The sequence below is a fragment of the Corythoichthys intestinalis genome, chromosome 10 (genome assembly GCF_030265065.1).
Source record: "Corythoichthys intestinalis isolate RoL2023-P3 chromosome 10, ASM3026506v1, whole genome shotgun sequence".
NCBI lineage: Eukaryota > Metazoa > Chordata > Actinopteri > Syngnathiformes > Syngnathidae > Corythoichthys > Corythoichthys intestinalis.
The window spans coordinates 41,146,292-41,169,246 of NC_080404.1; the positions used below are offsets into that span (position 1 = coordinate 41,146,292).

Below are 22,955 nucleotides of genomic sequence, written 5' to 3' on the forward strand. Positions count from 1 at the left end.
GACAAACTTGTTACCACGGCGAAGGACAGATATGTGAGCAATTTTAAGGATGTGAACAATGTTGACCCTCACGAGCAAGCTGAACACAAATGGAATATAGATGTCGACAAGCTTCCACTACTACGCGAAATGGACATCATGTTGTATTTAGTGTTTGGTGTATGTTACTACACTCATCAGCAATTCCGAAACTACAAATCGCTACAAAGCTACGAACAGTTTTGCTGCGGATGGGTGCAGGATCTGCACATTATGACACTAGCAAACGGCAACACCATCTTTCTAGCAAAGGTAGGCAATGTGTGTTTACATTAGTCTGTGACCACGGATGTACAAATTTTTTGTTGCAGAAAATGTAGCCTCTGTACAAATTCTTTGCCACTCTCTCACGTCAAAATATTACAGCTTTTTCATTTAGCAACGACAGGAATTATGTCTTATGAAGACAAAGCACATGTATGCATGCTAGTTGTTTAGCTGTAGCTATAGCTTACAACAGGCAGACTTAGGGCGTAACGTTACTGAAATTTGCGTAAACAAACGAAATTAACTTACCGGAGTGGAAGTGCATAGAGCAAACTCAGTGTGTAACTGGAGAATCAAACGTTATGCCCTTCCTTCTGATCGAGGCCACCCATGCCATTCTTCGATGTTTGGTAAGTTCAGCTATGACCTTTCCCTCGCTTTTCTCCATGTAGGGATCCGGAAGAAACTCAATGGTGTTCCGTCGAGCTGTACATTCTCCTTTCTATTCGATCGGTTGTTGCAATTCTTTACCGCACAATAATTTCCAACCATTTTTAAAGAGCGACCTGTGTTGAAATGCCTCACTGTTTATGTTTCTCGCTTCCACAATGGCAATCGCGGCGGAAACCTCGCGAGTGCCACGTCATACGCTCGAGCCTAATACCTGACTGTAGAACTACGCCCACATGACACGGTAGATATCATATTATAGAACTAGATGCAAATGAAAGACAAAGCTGCATTGGCAACATGTTTTAAGGACTACATGCGTTAGTAAACAGCCGCCATCTTAAAGCAGTAGACCTCTCAGGAAGGCTCTGATGTAGAGATCCTTCCTAGCGATTTTTTAATCTAAAATGCTCCTAAATCGGCAAAATCTTAACTTAAATCTATCTTTAAATGATGAAACAGTTTTAAAACTTACACATGTTTAAAGTAGACAGAAAGGAACTAATGCAATAACGGGAGCAATTTTAACAACTTTAACGGTTGATTCACAACTTTAAATGACTTCCACACATAGATAAGGTTACTATCTAGTTATCGCAATACCCTTGTGTCTAGTTAAGTGGAGGGTAAAGAATTGGGCTAGGGCCAATTGTCCCCCACACCCTTTAAACTTCACATTGCGTTACCTGTTTTTTTTTTTTTTTTTTTTTTTTTGAGAAAAAAAAAAGAAAAGAAAATTATCACTAGTTACTTTGCCAAGTAACTAATTACTCTTACATTCAGGTAACTGAGTTACGAACGCAATGACTTTTTGGGAGAAGTAATTTGTAACTGTAATTAATTACTTTTTTAAAGTAAAATTAACAACACTGCTTATAACAGATGTCATTTGGTGTTATCCTGCAAATTATCTCACTTTGGAATGGATGTTAAAGCTGGACATAAATGTAGATCGTGACATAATTTGCCGGATGACACTTAATGATATCTATCATAAGCATTCAGTACTGCCCTTCATAGTGCCATGTTATAATTATGACGGTCTAATGACGCCGCTGTCAAATAAAGTGTTACCTATTAACCCAAATAAATCTGGAAATAAGCAACACTGGACTGTAAGATGCAGGATTCAAAATGAAGGAAAAAAGTAGCGGCTTATAGTCCGAAAATTACGTACTTTAAAAAATGGCTCGCAAGTAGTGACAATATTCAATGACAAACCTCAAATTTTTAGAGGTTTATAGGAATTTTCACACTATAACGGGCACCTGACTAGGAGTGGGAACCTCTTGGTACCTCACGATACGATATGATTTGCGATACAAAGCTCACGATAACGATGATCTGACGATATGGCAGTACAAGGATTATCGATACATTGGTCAGGAAGTCATTCTAGGATTTTCTACAAACAACTAATAAACTGAAAAACAAGGTTCTGCTGTGAATTTGAATGAGTTTACCACTAGTAGACGTCCAATCCATTTGAAGTGGGAGGGTGGCAGCGAAAGAACATTCGTTCATTCGCTGCCATCCCTCCCACTTCAAACGGATTGGACGTCTATGGCTATCACTGGCAGCCAATGCCAGGCAATGAAGTAATTTTGGGCCATTTAAGGTAATTTACCTGTTGATTTTCTGTTACTTCCTGTTGATTTTGGGGCATTTTATGGGTCACTTCCTTTTTATTTTGAGTTACAGAACAGGACGTGACCTGGGAATCACCCAAATGAATAGGCAGTGACTCAAACTCAACAGGAAATGACCTGTATATGCCCTAAAATGAACAGCAAGTGACCTGTAAATACCCCGAAAATCGGACCGAATGACTGTGAATGCTCTGGTTTCGAATGAAGGAACGTTCCCAGTCTAAATGGATTGGGCTTTGAGCACCGTCAATGGCAGCTTTAGAGTTAATTCAGACACTATTATGGTGGAAGACTTTGGTAGCAACTTGATGGTTCCTTTTTTTTTTCTTTTTAAACATTGACACGTTTTTAAACCAATATCTCGATTCTTGACAGGAGCATATCGATAACCTTTTGGAATACAAAGTATCACGATATATGGTAAATGGAGTTATACTTGTATAGCGCTTTTCCACTGTTCAAGGTGCTCAAAGCGCTTTACACTACATTGCCATCTACCTACTGGTGACGCAGTACCAGGAGCAATGCGGGGTTCAGTATCTTGCTCAAGGACACTTAGGCGAGTTCATCAGGGCAGAAAATCGATCCCACAACCTCTGGGTTGGGGGACAACTACTCTACCACTGAGCCACGCCATCACCAATATATCACCAATTCGATATTTTTGTCACACCCCTACACCTGACTATAAGCTGCCACCCACCAAATTAGATACAAAAACTACGTTTGTTAATCGATAAGCCGCACTGGACTATATGCCGCAGCTGTCCTCACTGTATTATGGGATTTTTACACCAAAAGATATTAACTTTATTTGACGGTGGCATCATACAACTGTCATAAGATGAAATGAACCACCATGAAGCTTTGAACCAATTAGCTGCAAATCTTCATTGCTTCAAGAAGCTTCATTTGGCCAACACTGCTCCCTTGGGGGAGACAGTCAACCTCTGCTGGCACCTGCTATCAACAATGTCGTCATCCAACATGCCTGCTAGCATGCATTGCAGTGCTACAGATGTAAATAACAATCAAAATTCATGTTCTGTGCTAATTATTTCTTCAGTTACTGTTCCAGTTGTATCATAAATTGCTATTTATGGTATTTGGTACCACTTTATTTGACAGCAGCGCCATAAGACTGTCATTAGACAATCATAATTATGACATGATATTGTCATGAGCATTAATGAATGCTTATAACAGATGTCATTTGGTATTATCTCGCAAGTTATCTCACTTTTGAATGAATGTAAGAGATTCGAGCTGGACATAAATGTAGATAGTGACATAATTTGCTGGATGACACCTAATGACATCTATCATAAGCATTCAGTAATGGCTTTGATAGTGCCATGGCATAATTATGGCAGTCGTATTAGGCCGCTGTCAAATAAAGTGTCACCTATTAACCCAAATAAATCTCGAAATGAGCCGCACTAGACTATAAGCTGCAGGATTCAAAATGAAGGAAAAAAACGTAGCAGTTTATAGTCCGAAAATTACGGTACTTTAATGCCAGCAATATGGAGCAATTATCAGAGAATCCCAGAATTTGAAAAATAAGGTCATAATGAAACCTTTTTTTCAAATTTGCAAAAAGAAAAGTCAAAATGAATGTGTGTAATAAGCGCTCAGATATATATAACCCTTGCAAAATCCTGTTTGTTTTTTTCATGGAACCTGCAGATGCATGTGTTGACTTGCATCCATCATTTTTTTTTTTTTCAAAAAGAAATGTCAAAATTCAGAATTAGTCTCAAAATCATGAAATTTTAGGTGTATCAAATGTGATACATTTGACAATATAGGGTTAAAAAACTCGTCAAAACTTTTCTTTTAACCCAGGCAATAGTAGGTGGTTTATTTACCTGACATGTTTCGGCGAACACTTCCGCCTTCGTCAGAGGGTCACTGATGTTGGTGTGACGTGTCTTTATCAGCTGATGGATGAAGGCGTGACTAACCTGACCAAAAACTTTTAAAAACTGCTTGCAAGCAGTGACAATATACTATGACAAACCTCAAATTGTCATAGGTTCGTTTTTATTTCTGTCCAAAAAATACTAACATTTTTGTTTCTATGATTTCAGACAACAGAGCTCATTGGAATCCAGCCATCGGATCTGTGCTACAGCCTTGTGAGAACTGCATGGACAATGTAACGCTGATGACGTAACTCAAGATTCTCCTTGGGGAGCTGTAGTCCGGAAGTTTTAGTACACTCCTGCTTTTACCACGAGCGCCAAAGTCACAGCCATGCCAGCAAAAGCACCTATATATCTGAAACCCGCCAACAGTAAAAGGGGGAAAAAATGTCGCCTGCGCGATATTTTGTCACCAGACATGATAAGTCCGCCACTTGGCGATTTTCGACACACCATTCACATTGGCAGAGGTGGACAGAGGGATGCCTTTGGAGACATGTCCTTCCTCCAAGGGAAGTATGAGCTATTACCCGGGAAGGGAGATTTCCAACCTCAGTATGGTATCCAAAGTGAGTTTCTGCGAGCCAATAGTACAGGCGATGCGTCTTTTGTGGAGACCCCATCTCCTGTTCTCAAGAATGCCATCTCCCTTCCTACCATTGGTGGCTGTCAAGCACTGACCCTACCACTGATCACCTCTACTGTATTCTCCATGCCCCCAGAGCCCCTGGGGCACATAATGGGGCCTATTTCCTCAGTGAGGCCTGACAGTATTGAGGATGTAGAGATCCTACAGATGGATGCTTTGTTGCACTCAATGGAAAACTTCAGCAACAAGGCCTTACCTCCCCCTAGAAACATCCAGTCTAAACCTGATGTTGTTCTGGATCTCCTGGAGAATATGAGAAAGTCCAACTCTAAAGTTATTAAGGCTAACATAGCAAACAAAAACGAGAGCAGGGTTGAGAAGCAATCTCATTATTACATCAACGGTCATAGTAGCAGTAGCTACAAAGCTAATGGAAGCCTTCACAGCAATACAAGTGGCGACAGCTTTGAAAGTTATGCAAAAGATGACTACAAGGCCAAAATTCACGATGATGGCAGTAGTATCGTTGACAAGAAGAGCGGTTTAGGACATTTTTGCAACGACATTAATCTGGAATTCAAGCAGGAGCGCTCCAAGTGCAAGGGTGAATGGGTGGACAGAGACAGTGGGGTGGAGGAGGGCCGCATCTGTGATTTTGACATTGAGTTTTCCAAAGAGAAGTGCACATCACACGAGTCCCTCACCCGAATCACAGGGTCACTGCTCTCCCTTGAACTTGATCTGGGCCCATCCATCCTGGATGATGTGCTTAACATAATGGATAAACCCGCAGTGAAAAGCAGGCCTTGAGCTGCACTGAGGCCCTTAGAGGAGAAAGGGAAATGATCAAATGATCAAACTCAAGCCAGGAGGAGACAAAGGACTATTTGAGCTACGTTAGACAGAGCTGACTATGTTTTCATTATAAAAACATATAACTACTCTGGCTTTTATGGAGTGTTTTCTCTGTATTTTTTTTTTCTTTTTGGGCCATGCCGGCATGTTCATATGCATGTAGTACTGAGTTACAGTACTGTGCCTTTAATTGTCTTTTTAAGAAAATAAATATCATACATAGTTCTCCAATGCAATATTCTGTGTTTTTTCTTTTCCAGATTTGAGTGTCAAACACTGTTGTTTGTTTTTAGTGGGTTTACCAAAGCACTATTTGATTTTGTTCTTAACTGATCTTCATTTTTTTTTAAATGACACAACAGTATGCATCATGTTTTGAATTGTAACACAAATAAAATCATTTTGTTTGATCATGTCACTTTATTGATGCCAATGTGAGAATGTATGGTGCTAAATCAAGGCCAAAAGTATTGTAATCTGAAAAAAAGAAATGATTGAAAACGAAACAAAAAAATGTTCTTGAATCTTTCAAAAGCTAATAAATAACTAAATAAATAACTAACTAAATAAAAAATATATTTTTTTTTAAAATTAAAAACTTTTTTTTTTTTTTCAGTTACAAAGTTGATATTTTCAGGTTCAAATTAGGGCTGTCAAAATTATCACCTCAACGGGTGGTAATTAATTTTTTTAATTAATCACGTGAAAATATTTGACGCAATTGACGCATATGCCCCGCTCAAACAGATTAAAATGACAGCAGAGTGTAATGTCAGCTTGTTACTTGTTTTTTGGTGTTTGGCGCCCTCTGCTGGTGGTTGGGTCCAACTGATTTCATGGCTTTCAGCACCATGAGTGAGCATGGTGTAATTATTGACATCAACAATGGCGAGCTATTAGTTAATTTTTTGATTGAAAATTTTTACAAATTTTAATCAAACGAAAACATTAAGAGGGGTTTTAATATAAAATTTCTATAACTTGTACTAACATTTATCTTTTAAGAACTACAAGTCTTTCTATCCATGGATCGCTTTAAGAGAATGTTAATAATGTTAATGCCATCTTGTTGATTTCTTGTTATAATAAACTAATACAGTACTTATGTACCGTATGTTGAATGTATATCTCCGTCTTGTGTCTTATCTTTCCATTCCAACAAGAATCTACAGAAAAATATGGGATATTTTATAGATGGTTTGAATTGCGATTAATTACAATTAATGAATTTTTAGGCTGTAATTAACTCGATTAAAAATTTTAATCGTTTGACAGCCCTAGTTCAAATATAACTTTTTGGTTTCCGTTATCTAATTTTCACCTTCAGAATTTTTTTTCACTTTCAGATCTTATTTTTTCACTTTCAATGTTTTTTTTTTAACATTCAAAAATGTTTTTTTCGCTTGTTTCAAAACTTTTGGCCAAGTTCTGGCGCGGGGGGTGTAGCTTCGACAAGAGGCGTGTTGGCTTGTAAGACACAGCCTATCAAAGCGACCTCAAATGATGCTGCCTTCAGGAAAAGTGGGTACTTTAATGGATTATGACGCCACGCTTTGTTCACTTTATTTTCTTGATACCTGTAATTGAAGTAATGCTGGGGGGGGGGGGGGGGGGGTGTTGTCTTTTGTAAGTCATTCTAGATGACTTTTGGTCAGTTTTAAAGACTAAAATTGGAAAATATGCCACGTTGTTGACTTTTACCTTAAGAAATGATGTGTCTGAAATCCAAAGGAAAACGTGAACGCAGCGTAGCATCTTTTTGCTAGTTTGTGCTATAAATATTTTCTTTTCTGCTACTATCATTTTGGAGATATTGATATATTAATTTCGAGTGATGGCGTCACTCGCAGCCCCCCATTTACTGCAAAATGGACCCAAAGAGGTGCCATTTGTTTCTGCTAGTCTTAGCTACACCCCTATTTTATTGAGAGAGTTGGTGCACTCCATCAGCCGCGGGGAGTTAGGACCAAAAGTAATGCAGTAAAAATAGAGAGTGTGGCATCATAATCCATCGAAGTACTCACGTTTCCTGAAGGTAGCATCATTTGGGGTTGCTTTGATAGTCTGTCTCTCACGAGCCAACACCAGAACACGGCCAAACGTTTTTAAACTGAAAAAAAAAAAAAAAGATCTGAAAGCAAAAAAAAAAAGATCTGAAAATGAAAAAAAAATTTGAAAAGAAAAAAAAATGAAACTGAAAAATAAGAACTAAAAGTGGAAAAAATAAATCTCATGGCAAAAATTTGATAACCGAAACAAAAAAAATAATATTTGAGCCTGAAAATATCAACTTTGCAGCTGAAAAAATACATTTTTTTTTCGCTTTTGAAATATTCAAGGAAAAAAAAACATTTAGTTAAAAAAATGTTTTCAATTGTTACTTTTTTTCAGATTACAATACTTTTGGCCTTGACTTAGCACCATAATAATGCACCACAACTACAATAAGGATGACAATCAAAAACACACGAGGACAATAAGAAACATTTGGAATTGGGAAAGAAGTATAGATTGACAGAATGGATTCATTTTCTTTCCTCTAACATTCCTTACATTCTGCCTCCTTGCCCTGCAGTGGGAGCACCGGTGGGTCTTCGGTAGGCGCTTGCACCATTTGTTTGCGTGTAGAGGGACACGCAGAGGAGGGGGGTCTTTGACATTCCCTGCATTCCAGCCATGGAGCACAAATGTCCTGGACCAGACATAAATCAGCTGTTTCAAGTAAGGGGGGCTTGGTTTAGTAACACTATTCATCAGCCAAAATGCAGCGCCTTGGAGCTAGTAAATGACACAAATACAACCTAAAAGTAAACTGGATTCAGTGCTGACCAATATATGCATCCTTTGCTTGGGTCCAATCACAATAAAGACATGTTGACCCGACATTTTTCAAAATAAAAACAGTCTGGAAGAGAGCGACTGGAGTTGTCTCTTGAACCCAACTACCACCTCAGCAGTAGCCCTCAAAAGTCCTCTCAGTACGTGTCTGCACATGTGCTACTGCGATGCGTGAGTAGAAGAAACAAGACCCTCTGTTTTTGTGATAGGAAGCATATTTCATGTGCAAATAATCAACAAAACCCAGACCCGTTTATTAAATTCCGCTCTATCCATTGACCGGACCATTGTGGTGGACATGTCTGAATCCCCAAGGGTCCACCAAGTATCCATAAACAACCACAAGCAGCTCACTGAAAGCATCTGCGATTAGTCCTAGAAACAGATGTCAGACAAAACTTACTGTACTGTATGTACGTATTTGCAGAAAGGCAAAGGACTTGGAAAATCCCAGTATTAGTTTAAAAACGTTCGAAAAGGCATGCAACCTTCATGCTTTCGTAATGAAAACCTTTGTCGAAGTAGTTAATTACTATTTTTAACACTGGCAAGGTACTTCAACGGCTTGATGACAGCCTTCTTCAGACGGACCCCCAAGAAGATGCCTTTGCTTTTTAAAAGAAGCCGTCAGCACAATGTTGTAGTGTGTTGTGTAACATTTCAGAAGAATTTCTGCAGGGATGCCAGAGATCTTTGGACACAAAATAGCAGGAAATACCAGTGTTTTATGAAATCCAGTACAAATATTTGACTTATGTTTGAGTCTGAACACCAAGTCCCTGTTTTATGGATGTGTATTCAACATTAATGGGTTATTTTTTGCGTTTCAACAGAGGCTTGGAAACTGTGACTTACAGCATGTCTAATAAATGTACGTCAACAAAATAGTCCTAGTTTGCTTCATCAGAGTCTCTGAAGGATTCACTTAGACATTAAATATCCATTAAGTTCCCCTCCTACATTATAGGAAGTAAGCAAACTGTAGGTTTTTCACATCACTCAAAGAGTAGAAGAGGCAACAAGGATGTTGCTATTACCTACAACATTGGAATTTTCCAACCAATGATTTATTTTCCACAAACAGAATCACTGTATTTACTATTTGTCCAGCAAACCAGAGGTTCAGTACCTCAGTTTTCCTGTCTTGGGTAAAGTTGTCACTTCACAGATGAATAAACTGAAGGCCAAGGGCCACCAGAGCCAAAGAAAGTAGAGAGCAAATATTTCCACTCAAGTCTTAGAACAGAGAAGTGTAGTGTTCGTGCACTGTTTTTCACAGGGAGGCGTCAGTGAAGGAGCCCTTCATGTGGGCCTGAACTGTGAATGACTGATGAGAGGGCAACATTTAATGAGATGTTTCCCTGGTCATGAATGGAGACATGGGAGACAGAAAATGAATTCCTGGTTTCATTCACCTGATTTAAAAAAAAATACAAATACTGTCTATTGGTTACTTTTTAATGCTAAACTTTTATCATTCTTGTTTTCTGTTTTTGTAATCTGTTCTTTGGTGATTTCACATAAGCATGCACCCTTACTTGTGGGGATGCTTTGCAATGCAAGGCTTCCCACATACAGTATACTGTAATTTTCAGACTATAAACCGATACTTTTCCCCTGCGGCTTATAGTCCAGTGCTGCTTATTCGCTGATTTTTTGCGGGGTTTATAGGTAACACTTTATTTGACAGCAGCATCATAAGACTGTCATAGGACCATTATTATTATGACATGACACAATCATGGGCATTATTTAAAGTTTATGACATTAATTATCATCTGGCAAATAAGGTCACTAACTCCATTTATATCCAGTTTGGATCTTTTATCCATCCATCCATTATCTTCCGCTTAGTCTGGGGTCGGGTCGCAGGGGCAGCAGATTTAGCAGGGAAGCCCAGACTTCCCTCTCCCCAGCCACTTCAGCCAGCTTCTCCAGCGGGATTCCAAGGCGTTCCCAGGCCAGCCAAGCGACATAGTCTCTCCAGCGTGTCCTGGCTCGTCCCCGGGGCCTCCCGCCGGTGGGACATGCCCGGAACACCTCCCCATGGAGGCGTCCAGGAGGCATCCGAACCAGATGCCTGAGCCACCTCAACTGGCTCCTCTCAACGCGGAGGAGTAGCGATTCGACACCAAGCCCCTTCCGGATGACCTGGCTTCTCACCCGATCTCAAAGGGAGAGCCCGGACACCCTACGGAGGAAACTCATTTCGGCCGCTTGTATCCGGGATCTTGTTCTTTCGGTCACAAGCTGTGGGTCGTGACCGAAAGAACAAGATCCCAGATCCTATAGGTGAGGGCAGGAACGTATATCGACTGGTAAATGGAGAGCTTCGTCTTTTGGCTCAGCTCCTTCATCACCACAATGGACCGGTGCAGAGTCCGCATCACTGCAGAAGCTGCACCGATCTGCCTGTCAATCTCCCGCTCCCTCCTACCTTCACTCGTGAACAAGACCCCAAGATACTTGAACTCCTCCACTTGGGGCAGGATGTCATCCCCGATCCGGAGAGGGCATGCCACCTTTTTGCCATGGGTGACCCTGCCAGGGGCTTAAAGCCCCCAGACAACACAGGTCCTAGGATCATTGGGACATGCAAACCCCTCCACCACGATGAGGTGATGACTCAAGGAGGGGTGGATCTTTTACATCCATTCAAAAGTGAGATCATTTCCCAGATGACACTAAATAGTATCCGTTATAAGCATTCATTAATGCTCATGACAGCGTCATGTCATAATTATGATTGTCTTATGGCGTCACTGTCAAATAAAGTGTTACTGTTAGGTTTTGTGTTGGTTCCCTCCGAGTGTGTTCCTGTGATTACTTATTGATTTCACCTGTTGTACCTGCTCCTAGTGTATCCGTCAAACTGCATACTTCTGTGTCACCCATCTGTTCCTCGTTGTCTCGTTACCCCTTGTCTCTGTGTGTGTATGAAAGCTCCCAGTTTCTTTTCACTCCTTGTTGCGTCATTGTCAATGTGTCCGTTCATGCCAGCGTCAATTCTTGCCCGTTCCTACATCACAGCCCTCATGTTTCTCTGCCTCAGTAAGTTTTTGATACCCAGCCTTTTGTTAGTAACCTGAGTTTTGTTTGCTACTGTGTTTTTTGGGATCACCTCGGTTTTGGTTTGTACTTCGTTTTTTGTCGGCCTTAATTAAATTACTTTTGCACCGCCTTTTGCCGCGCTTCCCTTTCCCTGCACTTGGGTCCACACACCACCTGCCTGCCCGCATACCTGACAGTTACCAAATACCATAACGAGCAATTAATAAAACAACTGGAACAGTAACTGAAGAAATAATTAGCACAAAACATGAATTTTGTCTGTAGCGCCGCAATGCATGCTAGAAGGCATTTTGGACAACAACGGTGTTGACAGCAGGTGGTAGCAGAGGTTGACTGTCTCCCCCAACAGAGCAGTGATGGCCAAATGAAGCTTCTTGAAGCAATGAAGCTTTGCAGCCAATTGGTTAAGAGCTTCATGGTGTTTCATTCGGTCTTATGACAGTGTTATGATGCCGCTGTTAACAAAGTGTTACTGGTTAATATCTTTTGGTGTATATATCCCATAATACAGTGAGGACAGCTGCATCTTATAGTCCAGTGCGGCTTATCTATGAACAAATGCCGTTTTCATGTCTAATTTGGTGGGTGGCGGCTTATTGTCAGGTGTGACTTATAGTCCGAAAATTACGGTAATATTAGTATTGTTTTCCTGTCTATTTCTTCAGCCCACACACTTTGACCGATTCACACCATTCAAACTTTGAAACGTTACAAAAATTCACACGTCGCAGGCTCACTTTCGATTTTGCCACATTCAGCTGCTGGTCATTGTTCCCGTTTCAGAGTGTGGGCAGTGTTCCCTGGAAGCAGGTGCATCCAATTCTCAACAATGGCATATTAAAACGTGGGCAACCCAAGCAAGGGGTGCTAAGATATTGCCTTGCTGGTCACCAACGGACGTTTTGTATTCTCGAGCTTGTTACCGTAATTTTCGCACTATAAAGCGCACCTGACTATAAGCCGCCACCCACTAAATTTGACCCCCAAACGACATTTGTTCATAGATAAGCCGCACTGGGATATAGGATGCAGCTGTCAACATTGTCTTATGGGATATTTACACCAAAAGATATTAACTGGTAACACTTTATTTGACAGCGGCATCATACGACTCTCATAACACCAAATGAACCACCATGAAGCTTTAAACCAATTGGCTGCAAAGCTTCATTGCTTCAAGATGTTTCATTTGGCCATCATTGCTCCCTTGAGGGAGAAAGTCAACCTCTGCTGCCACCTGCTGTCAACACTGCTGTTGCCTCCTAGCATGCATTGCAGTGCTACAGATTTAAAAAAGAATTCAGAATTCATGTTCTGTGATAATTATTTCTTCAGTTACTGTTTTAGTTGTTTCATTAATTGCTAGTTATGGTATTTGGTAACACTTTATTTGACAGTGGCGCAATGAGACGGTCATTAGAAAATTTTAATTGTGACATGACACTGTCATGAGCATTAATGAATGCTTATAACAGATCTCATTTAGTGTCATCCAGCAAATTATCTTACTTTTGAATGGATGTAAAACGTCCGAGCTGGACATAAATGGAGTTGGCGACAAAATTTGCCGGATGACACTTAATGACATCTGTCATTAGCATTCAGTAATGCCCATGATAGTATCATGTCATGATTATCACTGTCTTGTGACGTCAAATAAAGTTTTCTCTACTAACCCAAATAAATAAAAAAATATGCTGCACTGGATTATAAGCCGCATGATTCAAAATGAAGGAAAAAAGTGGCGGCTTGTAGTCCAAAAATTACGGTATTCACATTGGGCAAGTTTTGCTCTGCCTTGGTTAGTTTGTCCGCCTTCCTCGTTTTGAATCCTCTACTTAGGTAGGTATTTGAGTGCATTTGTGTTGTTTTTGTCACCTTGGTTTACCCTCGGGTTAGTTGTAGTGATCTCCAATGACCAGTTGTCACGGCCCCTTTTTATTATTTTTATCTACTGTATGTTTTGTTTTGTATACAATACACCTATTGAACGCCTCTCTTGATGTCTGTTTTGGGGTCCACCCTTGTTTTCCACATTCGTAGATCGTAACAGCTTTTGCCCCATAAAGGTTAACAATTGCGGCGAACCCAGGTTTTTCAACCAAAACAATTTCCATTAGCAAAAACATTTGAAATTTCACATTTTAAAGTGTATCTCGTCCTATATTCATATAATTTACACTTCCAAACATTGAGGAAATCAATGCGCACTGAATTTTACCAATAACGTACGGTTCCAACAAAATTTGACAGAAAAAAATACCTGTTTTAACAGAAAGACACAAAAAAGACGAAAGATTTTTTCGAGCTGAAGAGAAACAAGAGTGTATGTGTGGCGTCTCTGCTCGTCTGCGTGGCTGTTGAGCGCCTGGTGTGGCTCGCGTTCGGCAGGATGTAATAGGGCACGCTCGGGTGGGTCCCGGTGCCGGGATTGGCGATGGGGCGGGGTAGGGTCGGTCGCCAACGGGCTTACACTCACAAAGGATTCACACGATTACTGGGTTCTAGATCACAGAACTGATTTGTGTACACTCTACTCCTTTCAATCACTTAGCTTATAAACACCCCACCCCCTTCTCCCTCTTTCACTGGTCAACAGGCCCCCACATGGTGTTAACCGGAAATACATCTAGCTGAAGATAGCAGCAACATATTAGTAGCTAGTCTAGACGTTCAATGTATTTCTTGTTGTTTGTGTTTGTGTTTCTTTTCTATCTTCTCTTGTGTTTCTTTTCTTCTGTCCCCCCATAACCCCTTCCTGTTCGCTGCTTTGTCATAATAAACGAGATATTTTGAATGATCACAATGGGAGTATGTCAGACTCTCAATGTGAAACATTAAAACTGTTCAGACTATCCGGGCACTTAGACTTCCATTCTCTGTGTTAAACAGCTGAACAGGATTAAATATTATATTATTATAATTATATAATATAATATAATATAATATAATCTAATATAATATAATATAATATAATATAATATAATATCATATCATATCATATCATATCATATCATATCATATCATATCATATCATATCATATCATATCTCATAATAAAATAATATTTAAAAAAAAAAAAAACACGAAAAAAGTCCCACAATAAACAGGAAGTGACAACAAAAATGCCTTACACTAAACAGGAAATTACCAAAAATGTATAGGAAAAGACCACAAAATTCTCAAAAAAATTGCTAAATCAATCTGTAAGTACGTAGGAAAGCAACCCAAAATTAACCCTTTAGCTGCCATTGACTACGGTAGACATCTAATTTATTCAGGTTGTAAGGACTGGCTATGACTGCTTATCTTTCTATGCGATTGACGGTGCTAGACATCCAATTTTTTTTTTTTTTACTAGGAATAACGAACAAGTGTTTTTGACTGAAAATCTACAGGAAGTGCCCCATGCATTCTCTAATTGTGAATTAAGTTTACGAAATTGCTCAATATGCTTTGGAGTCCACGAAACTGCTGAAGTCAACCCTTAAATTGTTTACTTCAGATTTCAATAAAATGCAACCCCCCACCATGTGTTTGGACTATTTTGTATTTGACTCAACTTTCAGGGCAGCTTGGCTAAATGCATCTGGGTTTTGTCACAGAGGTATTCCGGTGCTTCAGAGGTGACGGTAGTGTGTTTAGCTCTCGCCCTCGTTCCTCTAGAGCCCTCACGTGCTGAAGATACAAACCAAATTCTCCGTGGTTACTGTCAGACAAACAGCAGTCAACAGTGTGCAGGCTACCCAAGCTATCCATTGCCGGCCAGGCCAAAATCCATACTGTATGAGCTATCCTTCCATCTGCAGTGCATCAACTCTTACTCATGCAGGGTCTTTTTATTCAGTCCAGAGAAGGACTACACTCTCATAAACCCTCCTTTGTTATCTTTTGAGAGATCTCCAGACTGGCTCTGCTAATTCAGCATATATCTAGTAGAACACTTAAGTCCAAATTTCTTGCTAGGAATCCTTAACAAAATTTTTCCAGGAAAAGTCTTCTCGTCACGTATTACATTATCACCTGTATAGTATACGTCAATCTGTCTCTCCAGCAACCAGGGGAATTATTTTACTAGTGTTGCACCAATACTCATTTTTGGCTCCCGATATTGAGCACCTGGCTGCCTGGTATCAACCAATGCCGATACTGTACCGAAACAAAGGTGTTTTTTCTTTCTCTCTTTTTTTTTTTTTTTTCTTTTTAAAAAAACAAATATTTTTTTCCTTTTAATAGTAAATTACTGCATACTCACTTGAATGTATACAGTGCCTTGCAAAAGTATTCGGCCCCCTTGAACCTTGCAACCTTTCGCCACATTTCAGGCTTCAAACATAAAGATATACAATTTTAATTTTTTGTCAAGAATCAACAACAAGTGGGACACAATCGTGAAGTGGAACAAAATTTATTGGATAATTTAAACTTTTTTAACAAATAAAAAACTGAAATGTGGGGCGTGCAATATTATTCGGCCCCCTTGCGTTAATACTTTGTAGCGCCACCTTTTGCTCCAATTACAGCTGCAAGTCGCTTGGGGTATGTTTCTATCAGTTTTGCACATCGAGAGACTGACATTCTTGCCCATTCTTCCTTGCAAAACAGCTCGAGGTCAGTGAGGTTGGATGGAGAGTGTTTGTGAACAGCAGTCTTCAGCTCTTTCCACAGATTCTCGATTGGATTCAGGTCTGGACTTTGACTTGGCCATTCTAACACCTGGATACGTTTATTTTTGAACCATTCCATTGTAGATTTGGCTTTATGTTTTGGATCATTGTCCTGTTGGAAGATAAATCTCCATCCCAGTTTCAGGTCTTGTGCAGATACCAACAGGTTTTCTTCCAGAATGTTCCTGTATTTGGCTGCATCCATCTTCCCATCAATTTTAACCATCTTCCCTGTCCCTGCTGAAGAAAAGCAGGCCCAAACCATGATGCTGCCACCACCATGTTTGACAGTGGGGATGGTGTGTTCAGGGTGATGAGCTGTGTTGCTTTTACGCCAAACATATCGTTTTGCATTGTGGCCAAAAAGTTCAATTTTGGTTTCATCTGACCAGAGCACCTTCTTCCACATGTTTGGTGTGTCTCCCAGGTGGCTTGTGGCAAACTTTAAACGAGACTTTTTATGGATATCTTTGAGAAATGGCTTTCTTCTTGCCACTCTTCCATAAAGGCCAGATTTGTGCAGTGTACGGCTGACTGTTGTCCTATGGACAGACTCTCCCACCTCAGCTGTAGATCTCTGCAGTTCATCCAGAGTGATCATGGGCCTTTTGGCTGCATCTCTGATCAGTTTTCTCCTTGTTTGAGAAGAAAGTTTGGAAGGACGGCCGGGTCTTGGTAGATTTGCAGTGGTCTGATGCTCCTTCCATTTCAATATGATGGCTTGCACAGTGCTCCTTGAGATGTTTAAAGCTTGGGAAATCTTTTTGTATCCAAATCCGGCTTTAAACTTCTCCACAACAGTATCTCGGACCTGCCTGGTGTGTTCCTTGGTTTTCATAATGCTCTCTGCACTTTAAACGGAACCCTGAGACTATCACAGAGCAGGTACATTTATCCGGAGACTTGATTACACACAGGTGGATTTTATTTATCATCATCGGTCATTTAGGACAACATTGGATCATTCAGAGATCCTCACTGAACTTCTGGAGTGAGTTTGCTGCACTGAAAGTAAAGGGGCCGAATAATATTGCACGCCCCACTTTTCAGTTTTTTATTTGTTAAAAAAGTTTAAATTATCCAATAAATGTTGTTCCACTTCACGATTGTGTCCCACTTGTTGTTGATTCTTGACAAAAAAATTAAATTTCATATCTTTATGTTTGAAGCCTGAAATGTGGCGAAAGGTTGCAATATCCAAGGGGGCCGAATACTTTTGCAAGGCACTGTAGTAATGGCTATCATGGCTTGGTCGACACTGCTTAACTTAACTTGCTGTCTGCCATTGACAGCTCTAGATGACCAATGTTCATCCTCCCACTTCAGAAGGATTGGACCTCTGCTAGTGATAGATTCACTGAAATTCACAGCAGAATAATGATTCGACAGAACACGAATGCGCCACATGATTGGACGCCCACCATTATTTTGGGAAGCACAACAAGCGCTCCTTTTTTTAATGGTGCCATGTGTAGTTGGTGGCCATCTTGGGTGAGGCAGCCAGCAGTTGGTAACTACCGATGTTGAAAAGTACAGTATATCATAAAAGTGAGTACACCCCTCGCATTTCTGCAGATATTTAACTATATCTTTTCATGGGACAACACTGACAAAATGACACTTTGACACAATTACAAGTAGTCTGTGTGCAGCTTACATAATACAGTTAATGTATTTTCCCTTCAAAAAACTCAAAATATAGCCATTAATATCTAAACCCCTGGCAACAAAAGTAAGTGCACCCCTTAGTAAATACATACATCCCTAAATGTCCAAATTTGTCATTTTCCCTCCAAAATGTCATATGACTCGTTACAGGAGTGCTGTCAGCATTGCTGCAGAGATTGAAGAGGTGGAGGGGTCAGCCTGTTAGTGCTCAGACCATATGCCGCACTCTACATCAAATTGATGTGCATGGCTGTCACCCCAGGAGGAAGCCTCTTCTGAAGATGGTACACAAGAAAGCCTGCCTGTCTCATCAGACCATAGAACATGGGTCCAGTAATCCATGTGCTTTGTTGACATGTCTTCAGCAAATTGTCTGCGGGCTTTCTAGATATATATATATATATATGGCGGAAAACACAGACAAAAAATATATATATATATATATATATATATATATATATATATATATATATATATATATATATATATATATATATATATATATATATATATATATATATATATACTTTAAAAATTATTATTATTATTTTATTATTATTTATTTATCATTTAATTATTTATTTATTTATAACACTTAAAATGTAATAATTATGGTAAGTTTTAAACATGTTATTTTCCTACTGAATTTTTTAAAACAAGAATAAAGTAGTAGAAAAATGCCTGGCTTTATTGAATGCTTCATTGAGTGAGTCCACTCAAATCCACTCAAGCTGCTCACTTAAACACAATGAGTTGCCACAGCAACTGTTTAACAGAGTTAAACGATGATTGACGCATGACAGATCTGTTCTATGTGTTGGATTTTATCAAGTAAATGTCCCCCAAAATGCGACTTATACCCCGGTGCGACTTATATATGTTTTTTTTCTCTTCATTGGGCATTTTATGGCTGGTGCGACTTATACTCAGGTGCAACTTGTAGTCCGAAAAATACGGTATTTATTTCTGAACTTGTGCAAAACAACATGCCTACTGTCCACGCCTACAGTCCACGCCAACAACAAAACATGAAAAGTGACTTACTCTGTCATGTAAGTCAAGCGGTGCATTCAGGTACACCACTCAAAACACAGCCACCATATTAGAACCCGATTCATTACATTATTACAGGTATTATTATTATTACTAATATTATATTATTATTCCCATTTTCATTTGTTTTGCTCTGCGTAATTGTTATTTTCAATAGTATCAGCAGTATTTATTAACGATTTAGTGTAGGTTTTCAGGCTTGGGAACGAATTCATGGTATTATAATGTATTCTTATGGGAAAATCCTGCTTGACATACGACCCTTTCGACTTCCAAACAAGGTCCTAGGACGAATTAACTTCATATGTAGAGGTACCACTGTAATTGCCTAAGCTATAAATTAAAATATTATTTTCATCTTGAATCAGGTGATCTTGGCAATTACCAACATTGTGAAAAATACTGCACTGATGCTCAAACACACTGCAATAAGTATTTAATTTGTCCTCTTGTCTGGACAACACATTGTGGACTCAACAATGCAAAAGTGATGCAGTCTTCCATTCTATTTCCAGATCAGAAAGAATGCAACTTGGACAAAGCTCTAAAGAGTTTCACATGGATCTGTGCTTTTTATATTCCAGAAGTTGTACAGCAGCTTCACAAAAAGCTATTTGTTTATAACATTGCCCATGCCACCAACGCGGAGCAGCAACAGCCCACCATGTTGCTGTAGTGGGGTCTGTCGTTGTCAAAGGAACAACTGTATTTGTACATTAGTTCTTTGCTACATTTGCTCCAAGCAGCCGTCTCTGAATTCCTATAATGCCGTGAAGAAGGAGTGGCGGTGAATTTAGGGAGTGTCTCCCCTTATAGCTACCGGGTGACATCATGTGACATCTTTTCATCTGGTGGGTCAACAACACCATCCCTGTCACTCTAATTTGATGACATGACTGCTGTCACCATCTTGGAGCCAGTTATGTGGTCGGGTCAGTGAGGATGCATGGGAGGGGCAACTATTGACGGATGCATGCCTGTCCTATAATTAGTGTGGTCGATACCAACAAATACTGTAGAACCAAACTTAGGTTAGTGTTCTGATTTCACTGCAGCAAAGCAGTTGAATTGCTCTGAATTTTAACTGTCATGCTTCAAGTCCCACTGTATAGAAAAAATGTGTAATGGGGAACTATTTGTTAGAGAGAGGTCAGTCTGCTCTAACTCATTTGCTCCCAAAAACGTATCAATATGTTCTATTTTTGGTAACACTTTACAATAAGGGTCCCTTAATTAACATTAGTTAATGCATTTTTATGCAATAACTAATGTTTAAGTAACATTACAATAATTAATATAATTGCTTATCTAACATTTATTAATGTATTAATTAACATGAGTTACTGCATTAGCTAATAATGCATAACCAGACAGTAAATAATGGTTTGGTAAAATTAAAAAAAAAAAATATGGGCCTATATAAGGTTAGGGTTTAGGATCAGGGTTTGTTAACTTAGCATTTATAATTTGTTAGTTAAGTATTACTTAACCTTAATTAACCATTACTGAATGTTTTTTGGACCCTTATTGTAAAGTGTAGCACACATATCGCTTAACTAAGAAATTATAAATGCTTAAGTTCCCCCCTCTTAACCTTTATTAACTATAACTGACTGCTTTTTGGACCCTTATTGTAAAGTGTAGCACGTGTGTCCCTTAACTAAGAAATTATAAATGCTTAAGTTAACAAACCCTAACCCTACATAGGCCTATATATTCTTTTAATTTTACCAAACTATTAGTTACTGTCTGGTTATGCATTAACGAATGCATTAACTAATACATTAACTAATGCATTAACTAATGCATTAACTCATGTTAATTAATATATTAATAAATGTTAGATAAGCAATTATATCAATTATTGTAATGTTACTTAAACATTAGTTATTGTCTTAAAATGCATTAACTAATGCATTAACTCATGTTAATTAATATATTAATAAATGTTAGATAAGGGATTAAATGGATTATTGTCATGTTACTTAAACATGAGTTACTGTCTAAAAATGCATTAAGTAATGTTAATTAAGGGACCCCTTATTGTAAAGTGTTACCCTATTTTTAATTGTTTCAGTGTCCCAAAGATGTATTTATGCGTCTTTTTACATTTTTTTCCACAACAGACATCTCTAGGTTCTGATGCAACTTGGCTCCAAAGCACAATGCTGAAAATCCATTTTAAAGCAATAAAACTGGCCACTGAAGGGTAGCAGCGCATTTGGTAAGACCCGCAACTCGATCCAACGAAACGAACGGCCCGGCCGAACAGCCGGCGCGCCGGCGGAAGACGACCAAATGGACGACCAGGAGGCCAGGCGGTGGACGACCGAGCAGAACAACCGGGAGAACGCCAGGCATGCCAGGCGCTGGATGACCGAGCAGAACGACCGGGACCACCAGTGCAGCAGACGATGCCGTTGAGTCCGTGATGCTCGCCAAGCAGAGCCCGTGGTTGGCCGCTCGTGTCCCCCGCTAACCTCCAGTGTCCCACAACTCAGCCGGAAACGCGCACGGCCAAACCAGTCCCCCTCCAGGAACACAACATGCCCCACACAATTCCCCAGGAATTCCGCCACGAGGCAGTGGTCACCACAAACGAAAGACTAAAAAAAAATCCATCTTGATGAGCTAGACGGCGATGAGGGAAAAGTTTACCCCGGCTATCGCGACTGTGTCATCTCTCAGTTCAATAGTTTAGTTATGTGTAAATAGTTTCTTTGCAATCAAAAGCTCTATTTGTCTTGTTGTTTATGTTATTTTGTAGAAGGAAAACATTATTCAGATGTTTGGGATGTCACAAAAGAAAAGAATAGCTGTGTTAAAGTCAAAGTTATGTTTGAAATGTATGCATTTACAAAAAGTTCAATTTCTCTGTTTTTTCATCAGAAATTGGAAAATTGCTCAAACTAAGCTATTTTCTAATGCTGGTTTCTAAAGATAGGAAAAAGATATGAACTAACTTTTTTTTCCTGCTGAAAGAGAGTCTAATCTTTCTTTGGTGGGTTTCATGTTTATGTAGCAATAGAACAGAATTTTCTGTGGGCCTTGCAAAATCAGTCAAAATCCAGTAAAACGGCCGGCAGCGAAGGGAGTTGCACTGGTGAAAATGGCTGGGAGTGAATGAGTTAATGGCTACTATTTAGCAACCATTGAATAGCTGTCCAACACTGAAGACCGCAGTTAGTATAGTTGAAATTGACCCCTGCTGACATTAGATCTGTTCAATAGTCAATCAAAATGCTGACTCATGTGTATTCATGTGTCATGACAAGGTGACTAGGAGTGATAGAACTGAACATTTCTGCTAAAATAAGTGGCTGCGGGGTTTGACTCACTAAACTATTATAATACAACTGAAAAGTGCATAACTGTATTGTTTATATTGGTTTCTAACGTATTGAGTGATGAATTAGGATTTATACCAACAAATTTCCAAAATAAACAGCATGCCTGAACACTGTTCTGTTGCCAAGGCACAGGATCAACAATTACTTATTTGTAACATACCTTGGGGTTCTTGATGACAGACATCTATTCAAAGTCACTACTACATTATTTACAGTATCTAATTAACGTAACTAATGAACGTGTGCAAGTGCCCACACCAATACATTTCTAGTTGCTCCTAGACAGATTGGACTGCTTATATTTATTTCTGTACAGCGAGGCCGGCCCAGCCTATACGCAGGCAATGCAGCTGCTTAGAGCACCTGACCACTAGGGGGCCCCCAATCTGGCAACCTCTTTTTATACGTTGTTAATACAGCATTGTGAATAATGAATAATGTGGCGCACATCGCCGTTTATCTATGCAAACATCCATTTTCTTGTCATTACAATCTGGCAACCTGGGGAATGAAGTTGAACCAGCTTTGCGATGATTGGCGCTCAAACTTGCTTGGAAAATAGATGCACGAATATGTCAAAGAGAACTTATT

General features: G+C 39.5%; 1 protein-coding gene and 1 long non-coding RNA gene across 2 annotated transcripts in view; one reads left to right on the plus strand and one right to left on the minus strand.

Annotated features, from left to right (window-relative positions):
• The window catches only part of LOC130923489 (uncharacterized), a 27,655-nt gene extending 26,832 nt beyond the window's left edge, over positions 1 to 823 (minus strand). Inside the window, exon 1 of the long non-coding RNA XR_009064708.1 lies at positions 556 to 823. This is a non-coding gene — a long non-coding RNA (uncharacterized LOC130923489). The remainder of the gene's footprint in view (positions 1 to 555) is intronic.
• cdc42ep3 (CDC42 effector protein (Rho GTPase binding) 3) overlaps positions 1 to 7,282 on the plus strand; it is a 19,357-nt gene extending 12,075 nt beyond the window's left edge. The window contains exon 2 of the mRNA XM_057849230.1: positions 4,439 to 7,282. Within this exon, the coding sequence (XP_057705213.1) occupies positions 4,605 to 5,672 (1,068 nt within the window). The 5' untranslated portion in view covers positions 4,439 to 4,604 and the 3' untranslated portion in view covers positions 5,673 to 7,282. The remainder of the gene's footprint in view (positions 1 to 4,438) is intronic.
• Positions 7,283 to 22,955: the final 15,673 nt, after the last annotated feature.